A 14,549-nucleotide genomic window follows, 5' to 3' on the forward strand; every position below is an offset into this window, starting at 1 on the left:
GTCACCCTGCAGCCTTCTTTTCTCCATGCTGAACAAGCCCAGCTCCTCAGCCTGTCTTTGTAGGGGAGATGCTCCAGCCCCCTGATCATCTTCATGACCTCTCCAACAGCTCCCTTTCTCATACTGGGGGCTCCAGACCTGGACATAGTACCCCAGATGGGGCATGTCTGCAGATCATGGCCCAGCACTTCAGCCTCACAAGTCGTAGAAGAGCATGTGGTTATTCAGCATATAGAAAAGGAGGCTGAGGGAAGTCCCTGCCTCTTTCTATAACTGCCACAAAGGAGATTGTCAGAAAGTGGGTCAACCTCTTCCCCAAGCATTAACCGATGGGACAAGAGGAAACAGCCTAAAGTTGTGCCAGGTTGGATATTAAATTATTCACTGAAGAGGCTGTGAAGTTGCCCAGAGAAGCAGAGGCTTCAACTATCCTTGCACATATATAAAGGACGTGGAGATGTGGTGCTTGGGGACACTGTTGGAGGCAGACTTGGCAGTGCAAAGATTGGACTTGATCTTCTTATGGACCTTTTCTGATTCCACGATATCTAACACTCGCGTAGCCCACGCAGCAGCCCTCCGAGCAGCGCTAAGTGGACGCACCTTCCCGCGCAGGGCAGCAGCACCGCCCCGCCTCGCTGTCCGCGTCACGCACCACGTCCGCAGAACCCCGGGACTCACCCGGAAGTGCTTCCGGAGGGCGGCGCCCGGCAGAGCGAGTGCTTCCGCTCGGCAGCGCGCTCACCCGCCGGCTCCGCCCGCACCGCTGCTGCTTCCCCGCCGCTTCCCCGCCGCGTCCCGCTCGGTCTCCGTCCCGCGCCTCCATCCCTCCCAGCGCTGTGCCATGCTGCTGCGGGGCTGCGGTGCCGAAGGGCCGCGGGGGCGGCTGGCGCTGCTGCTGCTGCTGCTGCTGGCCTGCGCCACGCGGGCCTCCGAGATCACCTTCGAGCTGCCCGATAACGCCAAGCAGTGCTTCTACGAGGAGATCGCCCAGGGCACCAAGTGCACGCTGGAGTTCCAGGTAGCGGGCAGGCCCGGCTGGGCGCCACGCGGCGTTGCGCAGGGTGTGAATGGCGGCGCGGTGAGGGCGGCTGTGCCGTGCCGTGCCTCACGGAAACGGGCTGACGTCCTGTGAGGGCTGTGCTTAGTGTGAATTGCCGAGAGGGACCGTGCAGTTCTTGTTGCTTACAATCGTTAGTGTTGGAAAAAAACCTCCGGGATAGTCTAGTGCAACAGTCAGCACTCCATCATTGCTAAACCGCGGCCCTTAATGCCACATCTACGTTTTTCTTGGAAGCCTTCAGGGACAATGACTCCACCACCTCCCTGGGCAGCCCATTCCTATACCTCACCTTTCTGGGAAGAGATTTTTCCTACTGTCCAACCTCAACTTCCCCCGGTGCAGCTAAAAGCCATTATTTCATGTTCTATCACTGTTACCTGATAAAAGAGGCCAAACCCCAGCTCAATACAACCTCCCTTCAGTAGTTACAGAGAGCAATAAGGTTTTCCCTGAGCCTCCTCTTTTCCAGACTGAACAATCCTTCAGCTCCTTATAAGGCCTGTGCTCCAGACCCCTCACCATCTTTGTCACCCTTCTTTGAACCTGCTCCAGGGCCTCAATGTCTTTCTTACAGCAAATAGCCCAAACATGAACACAGTATTTGAGATGTGGCCTCATCCATGCCAGTGCCAAGGGGCTCTCCACGTTTTGTAACAGACTGAACCTTTACCTTCTGAACAGAAAACTGTTTTGCAGCTTTGAGTTTTATGGAGCCATAGCCCTGGCATTTCTGGTACCTCTGAATCTGCTGCTGCAGGTGGCAGCCACTGACACCAAAGAGTGCAACAGCAGCACCAGAGCAAAGTCAACCCACACACTGGGAATTGTAGCTCCTCTGGGGGAGAAGTGTGCTTTTATGGACCAGCTTTTCCTTTTGAAGTCCCATATGTATTTTTTCACAGTATTTTGGGGAGTTTTGCTGCCAGATAACTTTGTAACTTTGTCCTCTGTGTTCCAGATCTTTGCCAGATATTTTTTTCCTACTTTTTCTTGTTTCTGCTCTTTGTTTTCCAACTCCTACTTGGTTTCTTGTCCCTTCTTACCGCTTTTTGCATTTCCTTTTTTTTTCTGGTCAGCATTTTCCCCTTGTTTTGAAATGGATGTCTCTAGAGATTCCTGCACAGATAGGCCCACTATTGCTACTTCTGATCAGGATCATAACAGATCAGAACAGGAGGAGTGTTTTTGAAAAGACACTCCAGGTTTGCCCAACTGAAGTGCTGCATGGGCATCCTTTGGCAGTAGTCTAAAGGAAGAGCTGAGGGGAGGCTCAAGGAAGCTCTGTGGGAAGGAATCTATGGAAAGCTTTAAAGGTCTGACAGCGCATCTTTATTGTGTACGTGTAAATTGGCCCTTGTGAGGTTTGTGATGCCCTTGTAAAATTTGAAATCATGCTTTAAAGATGAGTTGCAGAACATTTTTTTTTTTTTTTTTTTTTGGCAGCCATTTCTATATGACAATCTCCATTAGGTGATAGACAGCCAGATCTAGTCATCCAGTTGTTTTTTTTTTGAACTTGCCATTCACGATTTTGGAAAAACAGGAAGATCTCACTTGCCAGCTGAATGTTTTTAAAATTAGCTGTCTGCAAGGCAGATAGTTTTCAGCTCCTGTGCTATTTCTGTTTTACCATTAGCTTTATGGTTCTAATAACTTGATAAATAGAAAAATTGCAGTGGTTTTAAACAAAACCATGTGAGGTGCACATCTAAAATGAAGATATGCAAACAGATATGTGAAAGATACCTAATTCAATACAGCTTCTCTTACTGTAGAACGTTTCTATACAATACGAAAGGGACAAGCCTTCAGATATGAGTATGTATTTAAGATAAAGCATGCTCACTCACCATGCTTTAGCTTAAAAGGAAGAAATCTGGAGCGAATATTAAGCTTCAAACTGCTAGCCTGAGAGTCATGAAAGTTTTGAGCATCTAAACTACCAGTGGTACTTGTTACAGAGGCAGAGTATCTTGTCTGCTTCTACCCAGTAATGTCAACAATGACCAAAGCCTGAAATAAAAGTGAGTCATGAAGTTTGGAGACACTCCTGGCCCTTATCTGAATGTGCTGGTTTTGAAAAGCAGTGGTTGGTGCCAGCAGTGCAGGAGGGAAGCAGTGGACCCTTCAGTAACACTACTTTGTTGACAAGCGGGTAGAAGGACTGGGCCTGTTGTAATACCTGTTATACTGGTCATATGCCATTCCTGCAGAGCTGAGCAGCTTGATCTAATAGGATAGTTATGCTCTTTAGGCCACACAGAAAGGAGTTGTCTTATCACATTTTAACAGTATCAACTTGCAGTATTGATTCTATGGAGAGGTGGTGGATTTAGTTAACGGTTGATTTGTTGCAGTACTGTCTTTGCTGCTCCATCAAGTTCTATCTATGGTAGCCTTTGCTACGGTGCAGTTAGCTATAAGACAGCAAGTAAAATTTCTTCTATAAACTGTTTGAAAATGTAGCTGACATTTCATTTCTGGAATAAAGTTTTCTCTTCTGTGTGTCGTCTATGAAAGAATGATTTTCACAGACTGGCTTCAAACAATTTTCAAATCAATGTGTTATATTTCAGAATATACTTGTCAAAGTTAGACCATTTGACAAATTGCACTTCTGGGAAGAAATGTATTAAATATCTGCATAAATGTCTTTGTTTTTTTTCTTTTCAGGTGATCACTGGAGGCCATTATGATGTTGACTGTCGATTGGAAGATCCCGATGGCATTGTGTTGTACAAAGAGATGAAGAAACAATATGATAGCTTCACATTTACTGCATCCAGGAATGGAACATACAAATTCTGCTTCAGCAACGAATTCTCTACATTCACACACAAAACTGTGTACTTTGATTTCCAGGTTGGAGAAGATCCACCGCTGTTTCCTAGTGAAAACAGAGTGACTGCACTTACCCAGGTAAGATGCTCTCGTGCTTGACAGCAACTGTTAGCTTGAAAGAATGTTGTTTGTTTTTTTCCAGATTCAGCTGCATTAGATATTTATATCACCATTGAACATCAGTTGGAATTCAGACAGCATTTTTGCAGGGAGAGTGAAAGGTGAATGCCTGAAAGTAGAGAGGCTTGGCACTGTAGAATATCTTCAGCAGAGTAGAAGCCATCTAGAATTCATTAGTGACACCAGTGGTGGAACTTCATGGGAAACCTGTTCCTGAATCTCACTGAGAAGAACAACTTGGGACTTGTTCAGACACCAGACTTGTAAAACATGGTTAAACACAGATGTAACTGCAAGTGGCCATACGAGAGTGTTAAACTTTTCCTTTACCAAAGGCCCTCAAAGATCATCTGATTACAACCTTCTGCCGCAGTTGGCGTTGCCAACAACTATATCAGGCTTTCCAAGGCCCCATCCAGCCTGTCCTTGAACACGTCCAAAGATGGTGCATCCACAGTTTCTCTGGACAGCCTGTGCCGGGGCCTCACATCTCTCTGTGTGAAAAACTTCACCCTGACATCTAATCTAAATCTCCCTTCCTTTAGTTTAAAACCTTTCCCCCTTGTCCTATCAGTAAAACTTGTAGTAGGTTGTGCTGTTTGTTCTTCAGGAAATCCCACTTTAAGACATAAAGCTGAAAAACTACCTGTTAGAATTCAAATATTTTGATGATCTGTTGATTGATTCTCTGATGATCAAAACACAGTAAAGAGTCCCGACTTTTACTTAGACAGCATGAGCTGAACATGGAAGAAGTTTGTGAGAAATGATTTAGGGTTTGGAAAGCTGGCAACACAGATTGAACGGGTTAAGTGTTTTTAGTTTAGGAGAGGAAGTAAGCGAATTTGGGCAGATTTTTCGGAATTATTTTAGTGTTGTGGACCATTTGGAAACACTGAAAAATAACAGAGTTGTCCTTTCTCTAATCAGTTTTTGCATACATGAGTGAGAGAAGGGTCTCTTATAGAAGAACATACTGAGTTTGTTAGTGTAGTTTTTGAGATGTTGCAAAACTTTCATGACAGTTAGTGAATAACATCCTAGTTGTGTACGAATGTCATACATGTATTAAGCAGTTCTGTATTTTAATGATAGAAATGATTGGGATGTCATTTCAGTGGCTTTTCCAGCGTTCACTTCTGAAATCGAACATGCATTAATTTTTGTTTTGTAGTTCTCAGTGCAGTGCTCTGTATTAGATAAAAAATTTTACGTGCTCTTAATGGGGAACGCTGTATTTGTTTCCTTCCCTAGATGGAGTCTGCCTGTGTTTCAATTCATGAAGCTTTGAAGTCTGTGATCGATTATCAAACTCACTTTCGACTGAGAGAAGCGCAGGGCCGCAGCAGAGCTGAGGATTTAAACACAAGAGTTGCTTATTGGTCGATAGGGGAAGCAATCATTCTTCTTGTTGTTAGTATCGGGCAGGTATTTCTCCTCAAAAGCTTCTTCTCGGATAAAAGAACCACAACAACTCGTGTTGGATCATAACTGGTAGTGATAGTGCTTCAGGTCATTATGCACTATTAATCTGCAAAGTTGTTATTCTCCGATTAATTTTAGGTACAAAGGATCTAAATATGTGCAGCATTCAAGTGTGTCTACCCATCATCTATTAGAATCACAAAACAGACACAAAAAGTTATAGAAGGGACACATGATGACATTCAGAAAAAAAAAAAACAAAAAGCCTTCTGCTTTCTGATTCCTCTATTAAACATTTGCATTGGCCAGCCTATCTGTCTTTTACTTACTTTAATCCAAATTCAGTTTGTTTGTTTGTTTTTTAAACAGGGAATTTATCTGCAGTATAAAACTTGATAAGAACCAAGCAATCAAATGTCTGATATGCAGAAGCAATGCATATAAAGATTGTGGTTTGATTATAATTTCCAGGCTGAGTGGATTGCATTATAAACAAGCAAACGCAATGAACTGTAATGCTGTTTTGATTTGCTGGGTTTTTTAAAAAAAAAAAAACAAAAAAAAACTGCTTACATCCTTTGCTTATTTGTTAATCTGTTGCAAGTGTGACACTACATCATGGCTCATTCTCGGTCAGCCTGGTAAATCTCCACTTTGAAAACATGCTAAATTTTATAGTTGAGTGCATTTACTTAAGCATGTATTCTTCTATAGTAAGGTAGAATGTTTTTCCTCTTTTGTGATGTTTTGTTTTACTGAAGAGATTTCAAACTGAGACTGCTCAGGAAGTAGATTTTCTGTCTTTAAAAATCCAAATCTCCAAATTTATTTTAAAAACTTGCAATAAAATAGAGCTGTAACTTTGTCACTGAAGCTGTGCAGTGTCTGGGCACACGTTGTTGCTGCTTTTTGGATTCAAGACCAGAGGTCGCTTGGTTTGTTATGCAGCACAGCACCAGCACTGGCCAAGGCTATATTACATGTGAGGCACATACTGAGATTTTTTCCAAATTGTTTTCCTGTTCAGAGGCCGATTTGATATTGATACTGCATTGCACGTGTGCTGTAAATTTTATTTCCTTGTGTGTGGTGCACTGATACAGTATGGCCTTGTGCATCTGATCGCCACTCTTTTCTGCTAGTGGTCAGAAAATGTTTTAAATATTTCAGGTTATCTTTTGGTAGAGTTAATAGCCGCGTTGTTTCCACTGCTCGTGTAGTGAGTAGCTTATGTACTGTAAAGTCTTGCTTTATTTGGATGTGGAAGGAAATAAGTGTATGAACGTATATGTAGCTGAGATTGAACTGGTCAACTCCTTCAGGTGTGTCAGGAGGAGTAAGTAGACTGCAACTTGTAAATGCACACAAACTAAACTAAGGTGGGAAAAAAAAGTTGTATTACTGACTAATTCAAAAGATGCTTCTTAAACTAATTTTCAACAACCAGAGAAAGAATGCTGTATCCTCATTCACAGCCCATGTTATCTCCAGCAAAATGTTGAAAGTGACCCCGAAGCATTCTGAAGAACTGACCCAGGGTAACTTCATTTTAAATGTTGTATTCATTGAAAAATGAAATATGTACTCATCTCTGTTCCGGAGAAAACTTCCTCAGAAACCAAAACAAATAACCAAACAAAAAACCCGAAGGAGCTCAAAAATAAGTTAACAGGTCATGGAGGTACTAAAATGCTCAATGTATGTAAAATTCAGGATTCTGTGTACTGTCTTGTACTGGAATTCAAATACTGCATTCTCCTTTTGGAATGAAAGATTCCAAGATTTGGAATGAAAGCTTCCAAGCTAAATTCACAAAAGTCAGAAAGCAAAAAAAAAAAAAGTATTCCTTTTTTTGAGACAGATATGTGCCTATGCACTGTGTTCTTAACCATACCTATGTGTGTGTGCTTCTGATACTCTGTAGCTTTTGGCTGCTTTGCACTCAACAGTGAAGCAAGTTCTGCGCTTTGGGTGCAAGTATCGGATGAAAACATGAGTTAATTACCAAATTGTCTTCTATAATCTTCCAAATTTTGAATATCACTTCTGTAGTTTTAATCAAAACAAAGATATTTGTTTTAAAGATTGAATTTTTTTTTCCACTGTGTTCTGTGTGCTATTAAAATGGCTAAGCAGTGGGGTAAACCAAACACTGGTTGTCCATTGTATACATGTCTGTTCTTTCATAATGTTTGAATGTGTAAGGTGGGACTGTTCTGCTCAATATTGTGCCCACTGCAGAGGTTTCGTGGACTTGACCTTTTCATTGAAATTAGTTATCTGAACCAGTCCTTTGATATCTTGCTACGTAATATGCAGCAATAGCTTAAAATGCCTTTATTTTGTCGTATTAAAAACATGGCACGGGCACCCATTTAAACATAGCTGTATATAGTTTTTAAAATGTGACTGAATAGGATATAATAAAACACATGCTAATATGCAGTGAGTGAAGAAATGCTTTGTGACTTTTTATTTGAGCTGCATCTTTTCATATATGAAAAGATAGCTTGATTAATGGTGTCATACACAAGTAAATTGCCATGCATTAATGGGGATACAACTGTGTTTTTTAACTGCTAAAGACCCTGGTTTTCAGCTATTCCTTCAGTGTTTTGTGTTTACGCAACTTCTTTTCGTGTTGTGAAATGTCAGTTTTTGATTTAGCTTGGAAAAAAAAGAGTTTGAGTAAGACAAGAAACAGACTCTGTGAATACTGTATGGGAAAATAAAAAGTTAATATATGATTGTGGTCTGGTTGCTTGGTCTGCATTTGGGGAGCATTATTTGTTTAAAAAGTTTTGAACGACAATCTGAGTGTCGACTCATATTTTAATACATCACACTGAAAAGTCTTTATTACCTGAGCTTTGATCACTCTTCTGTTATTGTGCGTTGAGAAGTGATTCAATTCACTGCTGTCGATAATTAGCTGTACTTCATGGTCACTAGAGAAAAACAAAGTTGTGATTTGGAATAGTGGGGCTGTGGTTGGCCAGCATTGCTTGGTGGGAGGTCAGCTGGGGGTGGTAGGGCAATGGCTTCCTTCTGACATCATGTTAGCTGCACCTGCTGTCTTCTCTGTGGTTCTCTGTTGAGAGCTAACCAGCAGTTGCTTTGGTTTATGACATCCTAGTGTAAAGTATAGCTTGTGTGTGTTGGTGGATGTGTTACCAAAGCAGTTTGCTCACAGTCTTGTAAACCGCAGTGCAGGAACTTCAGGCCTTCACTAAAAATGCAAACACAGAGCTACCCTGCTTACAAATATTTGTGTTCAGGAAGTGAATGCACAGTGGTGATGGAGACCTCCTTTTGAGTCCTTATGGTTCAGAATGCTTCAATAACTTGTATCTTCTTAATGCTTATGTATGCATATTATTACATACCTATACAATAATATATGTCTATCATATATCTATATATGATGATATATATGATGGAAAAAAAAAAAAAAAAAAAAAAGTTCAATGCCTTAGAGCTTGCATGGGTTTTAGTTTTCTCATAAACTTTAATATCTGAAATTGAAAGTGGAAGCCAAGCCTCTTACTCTGGAAATACAAATAAATATAATCACACTTAAAGAAAATGTGGAAATCATCACTGCATAGATGATAGAAGGCAATCTGAGTAATGAGAAATAGCTCATCATAATACTATAAATGGTGAACAGTGGGAAGGAGAATTGTATTTGTTCTGAGATTGTGTGAGGAGCTTTTTATCATACAATTTTTTTTTATTTTTTTTCTTTCAAATAAGTTTATATGAATCCCTGCTGTGGTGGAGTTGTAGCTCCTATATCCTATGCTTTGGTGTAGTTGTTCTCGGGGCTAGCGTAAGCCCGTTCTTAACTCCAAAGAGCAAGGATGGCCATACAGTGTTACTAATTTTACTGCTGTGCTTGCATGCTGAGAGACACAGATAGCAGCTTCCTCCTTGTAGATACAACCTGTCCTGTGCCCCTTCCCTTGCAAGACTTTGTTATTTGGCAGCAAAAGAGGACCACGAGCAACATAGCATGTATGAAAGTGCAATTGCTGTGGTGGGACCAGCACAGCAGAATGTGGTTGTTGTTAACATTGTTTTTTAATATCAAAAAAGGTAGTGTATGAGGTTGTCTTGTAATACATTTGGTGAGGCCAGAGTTCAGGTTTTTTGTTTTCCATTTAAACTGAACAAGAGTATAATCAGCATGGAGGACGTTTATATTGATAATGATGGAGAAGACTTGCATATGTTTCAGTCAGAGTGGCTGCAAGAGAAGAGCAAACTTGTTTTACTGGGGAGAGGAGGAGGATATAAAAATTGCTTTCATGAATTAAAATGACACGAAATGCAGGAGTGCTGTCTGAGCATGACACACACAGCATTATGTCTGTGAGTGTGCTATTTTCTTGTGGGATCAGAATGCTGCCATGCTCTCTGCATGTGTGCTGGAGGGCTGTGAGGCTGTGGTGGTGAAATAAGAGCATGGAATCAGCAGAACTCATGGAGAAGAACACCTGTGCTTGAGCATAGCACAGATGGGCCAGTGCAACCTTTCATGAGTATTAAATACTATTTAAATAATTAACTCCATGGAATTTCTGGCTTATGTGGAAAGTGCTGAACTTTCAAGAATCAGGAAAGCAGGAAGGCTGGGACTGGGGATCCCACCAGAGGCACCGCTTGGAGAGACTAGCTCCAAGTAACGTGACGGAGCTGTGGATGACCATGCTCACTGCAGGGGAGGTGGAGAAGATGACCTTTAAGGTCCCTTCCAGCTCTAAGTATTCTATGATTCTTTCTTACACCTCTGCAATACACTAGATGAAAATACAGCAGAGTTCCAGGTTAATGCTTTGTGTCTTGGGCAAAGAACACTCCCCTTTTTGTGTCAAATCAATTTTGTCCTCGCTTAAATCTTTTAGACTGTAAAAACAAATATTTGATCCATGTCATGCAATCAGAAAACTAGGAAGAGATAGAAAACTAATGCTTAATAGAATTAAAGATGAACAAGAACTATAAACGAGGCTATTTAAAATATTGCTACTAACATTCAGATCTACTGAATAGGTTTCATCTGGAAAAACTTTAAAGAGACAAAATACAAAGTGAGGCCATTGAAAATAAAACTCACATAACAGGTGTATATGAAACTTCTGCATGAAAGTTGGTTTTTTTCCTCCTTAATTTAATAAAACATGATGTTCTGAAGGAAACTAAGTATCAGGTTTACCTGCAGAAATGCCTACTCAGTGGTAGTCTCCCAGCATCTTGGATGGAAGCAATCTCAGCTGGAGAAAAAAGAAGCTCCAGTATCACATTGGGTGGATTGCAATGCACAGATGATTAAAGACACTGGAAAATAAATAATTCATAAGTTAACTGGAGTGGTCCTGTATATATTTGAATAATTTCGTATACAAAATCAGTTTATATCTACTTGTGCCTATCACCAACCCATATTTATAGATACCAAGATATAGATATAGATACCAACACGTATTTATAGATTGCCCCCACAGAATAAAGAATTGACTGTGTATTTAGATATAGTTATTACTGCATAGCCTGCATAATGCATTCACCTGGATGATTAGACCTTAGCTAAAAGTCTTGTGAAGAGCACGTTTATACAAAGTCTTGTAAAGACCTATGCGAAGTCTTTTATTGCAAGTAGTTAACACAGCAGAGGTAACCCAGAGTCTGAACAGCAACTTCTGGCTTACGTACATATTACCAATATTACATATTTACTTAAAGTCTTCTGAATGAAACATCTGCTTACTACTGGACTGCCTCACATTACACGTTCTTTTAAATGCACTGCAAGCTTTGACTTTTTTATACTCTGAGTGTACTTTATCTAAGTATAAAAATAAGTATAAAAATTATCAGATAAAAGCCTTTATCTGAGAAAGGCTTTTTAAAGCGTTTTAAATTGCTTGACAGAGATCAGTGAGCAGTAAGGTCTAGCTAAAAGAGTTTACCAGATTTCCAAAGGGCTTCTAATTATGTCTCAGACACTTTTAAAAGAAGCTTTAGGCTTGAAAGAATGACTTAATTAGTAAAGCCTGATCAATTATTAATAAATATGAAAGGGACTGAGTGGGTAGGGGTGAGTTAATGGTTAACTCCTGCAGTGGAGGAAAGATGCCAATACAGTTCTGCAGAGATCTGTCCTATAATGTGGATTGTCCAGCAGAGGTGTATGAGGGCTGCACTGAAAGTAATGCCTGCCATTTTATTATAATGGCCCACAACCAATGAATGCTGGCAGTATGGCAACAGAGGTTGAAGCTTCCCACCAATATTCCACTCCATTCCACATTGTTGCCATGTGTCAGATGGCAGCAGAGGAGCAGCCTGAAAAACAGCACCTGACATGGAAGAGCATATATATGGAGCAAAGGTGTGGAGTTGAAAACTGCATGTCTTAAAGCTTGCACCCACTGACATCTAACAATCCTTGCTGAACCCTTATGGAGACCAGCAGTGGTGACAGACAAGCCACACTCTGGACAGCTGCACAAATCAGCTAATGATTGTGACTACACTGAAAAACAGTACTTCTTATCTGAGAAGTTGCTCTGTCAAAGCGCTCTTGTGCTCTTTGTATCTTTTCTACCCTCCGTGGAAATAAATAGAAGGCTTTTTTTTTAGGAGTAACCTACAATGTTAATACCAAAATGCTATATAAAGAAACTAATAGAAAAGTGAATTTACAGAGGCTGAATGCATCAAACACAGATTTTTTAATAGCAGAAAGGTGGACAGTGTTTTGGAGAACTGTAAAGGCAGACAGAGTAGCGAGCAGCAAAACAACCTTTTGGCTCCTACAGGAGAGAGAACACGTGCAGAGCTGCCCCATCACCTTTGGGAACAGACAAGCACCAAACATAACTATACATCACTGTGCAAGAAGCCAATTTTGCTTTTGCAGAAAGCAACAAACATCTACCTACCTTTTTGTACGTGACAGCATATGAACCCAGTGCAACTACAGTTATCTAATTTTATCATACATATGTAATCAGTTGTGCATTATTTACCCAGTAGATGCAGACAGCTGCAATCATAGTTACCACAAACAATTGTTACTGTTTTTATACTGTTATTAATGATCATATACGTGAATTAGAGGTTACCTTAAGTCTTACTTCAGCAAACATAGATATTAGCAGCTGACATTCTTTTCCCACTGAAAATAAAGAGCAAACCAAGGTTTTCTTAATTATTTTCCCCAGAACAGAGAACAGACCCAGAGCAGTGTGTCAGCTGATAGCTCTTCTGGAAACCAAGGCTCGCTCTTTCTCCGGATAAACCTATGCCAATTCTAGCAGAGCAGAACGTGGTTCACCGGTAGATGTTATCAAACTGATATCGTTGGAAAAACTGGGAAAGCTTTTGTACTTGGAATGGTGAAGAAGGGCTTGAGTGCCTTAAAGTACATACCACCCATTTAACAAAACACTTTACCTCTGAATTCCAATCCATGAGCAGTATTTGTGCTTCGACCATCACTTTTAAGACAAAATATAATTCTGGCAAAGACAGAGGCAATAATTTAATAATGATGCAAGGGAGTGCTTTACTAATGCAATACTAAAGAGATGCAACTGTTAGCTGTTACATCTTAAATGCTTATTTGGAAAAACAACATCAAGAAAAGGATGAGTTCACCAACAGCAAAACTGTGATTCTAACCTTGTCAAATGGCTTTTATGAACTGAAATTCAAATCTCTGGATGACTGTGATCTGCTCATCAGGAGCTACATCGTTTAGGCACAGCACAGTAATTAGACAGTCAGCAGTTTGAGCTGTCTGTCTTTGGCACGGTGATGATACCTCTTCAGAAAAAGAAGTGGAAAAGAAACAATGGGAAATGCTTCTTACATCCCCTGAAGAAGCTGAACATCCATGGAACTATGGGAGTATTTTAACCAGAGCTTCATCTGAAATTAGACAGCAGCACTGATTTTTATTCAATTTTTTGAAACACTGGTTTTTTTTTGTAGCACTGCAGCTCCTCTGCATTAGATGCTGACTCCTATTTCTATTTCAAGCCTATACTGATCTACAGATGGTTCATTAACGGGATGACATGCATGACATACATGCTGTACCTTCTGAACCACAACATCATTTACAAAGCCTCAGTTACGTTTCTGTAATTGGAATCAGGATGAGTTCTCACTGGTAATTTGCTAAGTTTTTATCAATACTCTGAGAAAAAAATTGAACATTGACAACATTTCTTCACCCAGAGGGTGGTGAGGCACTGGAACAGGATGCCCAAGGAGGTTGTGGATGCCCCATAAAATCATAGAATGGCTTGGGTTGAAAAGGACCACAATGATCATCCAGTTTCAACCCCCCTGCTATGCGCAGGGTCACCAACCACCAGACCAGGCTGCCCAGAGCCACATCCTTGGCCTCGTGTTTCTTGAACTTACCTTGTGGACCGCCTTGTTTGCAGTAGCAGAAAGCCCCACGTACACCAATCCGATGGCTTACTGTGCAAAGGCTGGTCTGGCTTGGTCTTTAATGACTGTGATTTCAGGTGTCCACTAACAATCTCTTAGAAGGAATGGGAGAAGACAAGGTTTTCTGAATCCGAAATGTATTCCAGTACTTTTGCTATGACACAGGAGCACTGGGTGCTTGAAATAGCCATGTTATAGTTTTAGAAATGGATTTCTTTCCTGAAGTCTTTGACTCTTTATGTCCATTCCCAAAGAAACTGGTGAGCACAAATTTGGATCCAAGCAGAGGCTGGGACACTGCTGAGCTGAACAGTAGCTCTAGGTCACAAAGATCACTTGCTGGGATCAAACCTGTTAATAAAGCCTTGGTTTTTAAGGTGGAGGATCCCTGCAGGCATTCAAGGTCAGGCTGGATGTGGCTCTGGGCAGCCCGGTCTGGCAGTTGGCGACCCTGCACACAGCAGGGAGTTGGAACTGGATGAGCACTGTGCTCCTTTTCAACCCAGGCCATTCTATGATGCTGTGATTCTATGATTTGAACATATGACATGAACAGAGGTGCCAGAAAGATTAACGAGTCCAAATTAAGCGAGAAGCACGAGATTGCAATACAGTTCCCTACCCCTAACCC

General features: G+C 41.0%; 1 protein-coding gene across 1 annotated transcript; it reads left to right on the forward strand.

Annotated features, from left to right (window-relative positions):
• Positions 1-784: 784 nt before the first annotated feature.
• Positions 785-8,196, forward strand: TMED7 (transmembrane p24 trafficking protein 7). Its single transcript, XM_048932099.1, has 3 exons — positions 785-1,021; positions 3,737-3,982; positions 5,279-8,196. The coding sequence occupies exons 1-3, from the start codon at positions 845-847 to the stop codon at positions 5,513-5,515; spliced, it is 660 nt and encodes a 219-aa protein (XP_048788056.1). The 5' UTR covers positions 785-844; the 3' UTR covers positions 5,516-8,196.
• The last annotated feature ends 6,353 nt before the right edge of the window (positions 8,197-14,549 follow it).

The sequence above is a fragment of the Lagopus muta genome, chromosome Z (genome assembly GCF_023343835.1).
Source record: "Lagopus muta isolate bLagMut1 chromosome Z, bLagMut1 primary, whole genome shotgun sequence".
Lineage (NCBI taxonomy): Eukaryota > Metazoa > Chordata > Aves > Galliformes > Phasianidae > Lagopus > Lagopus muta.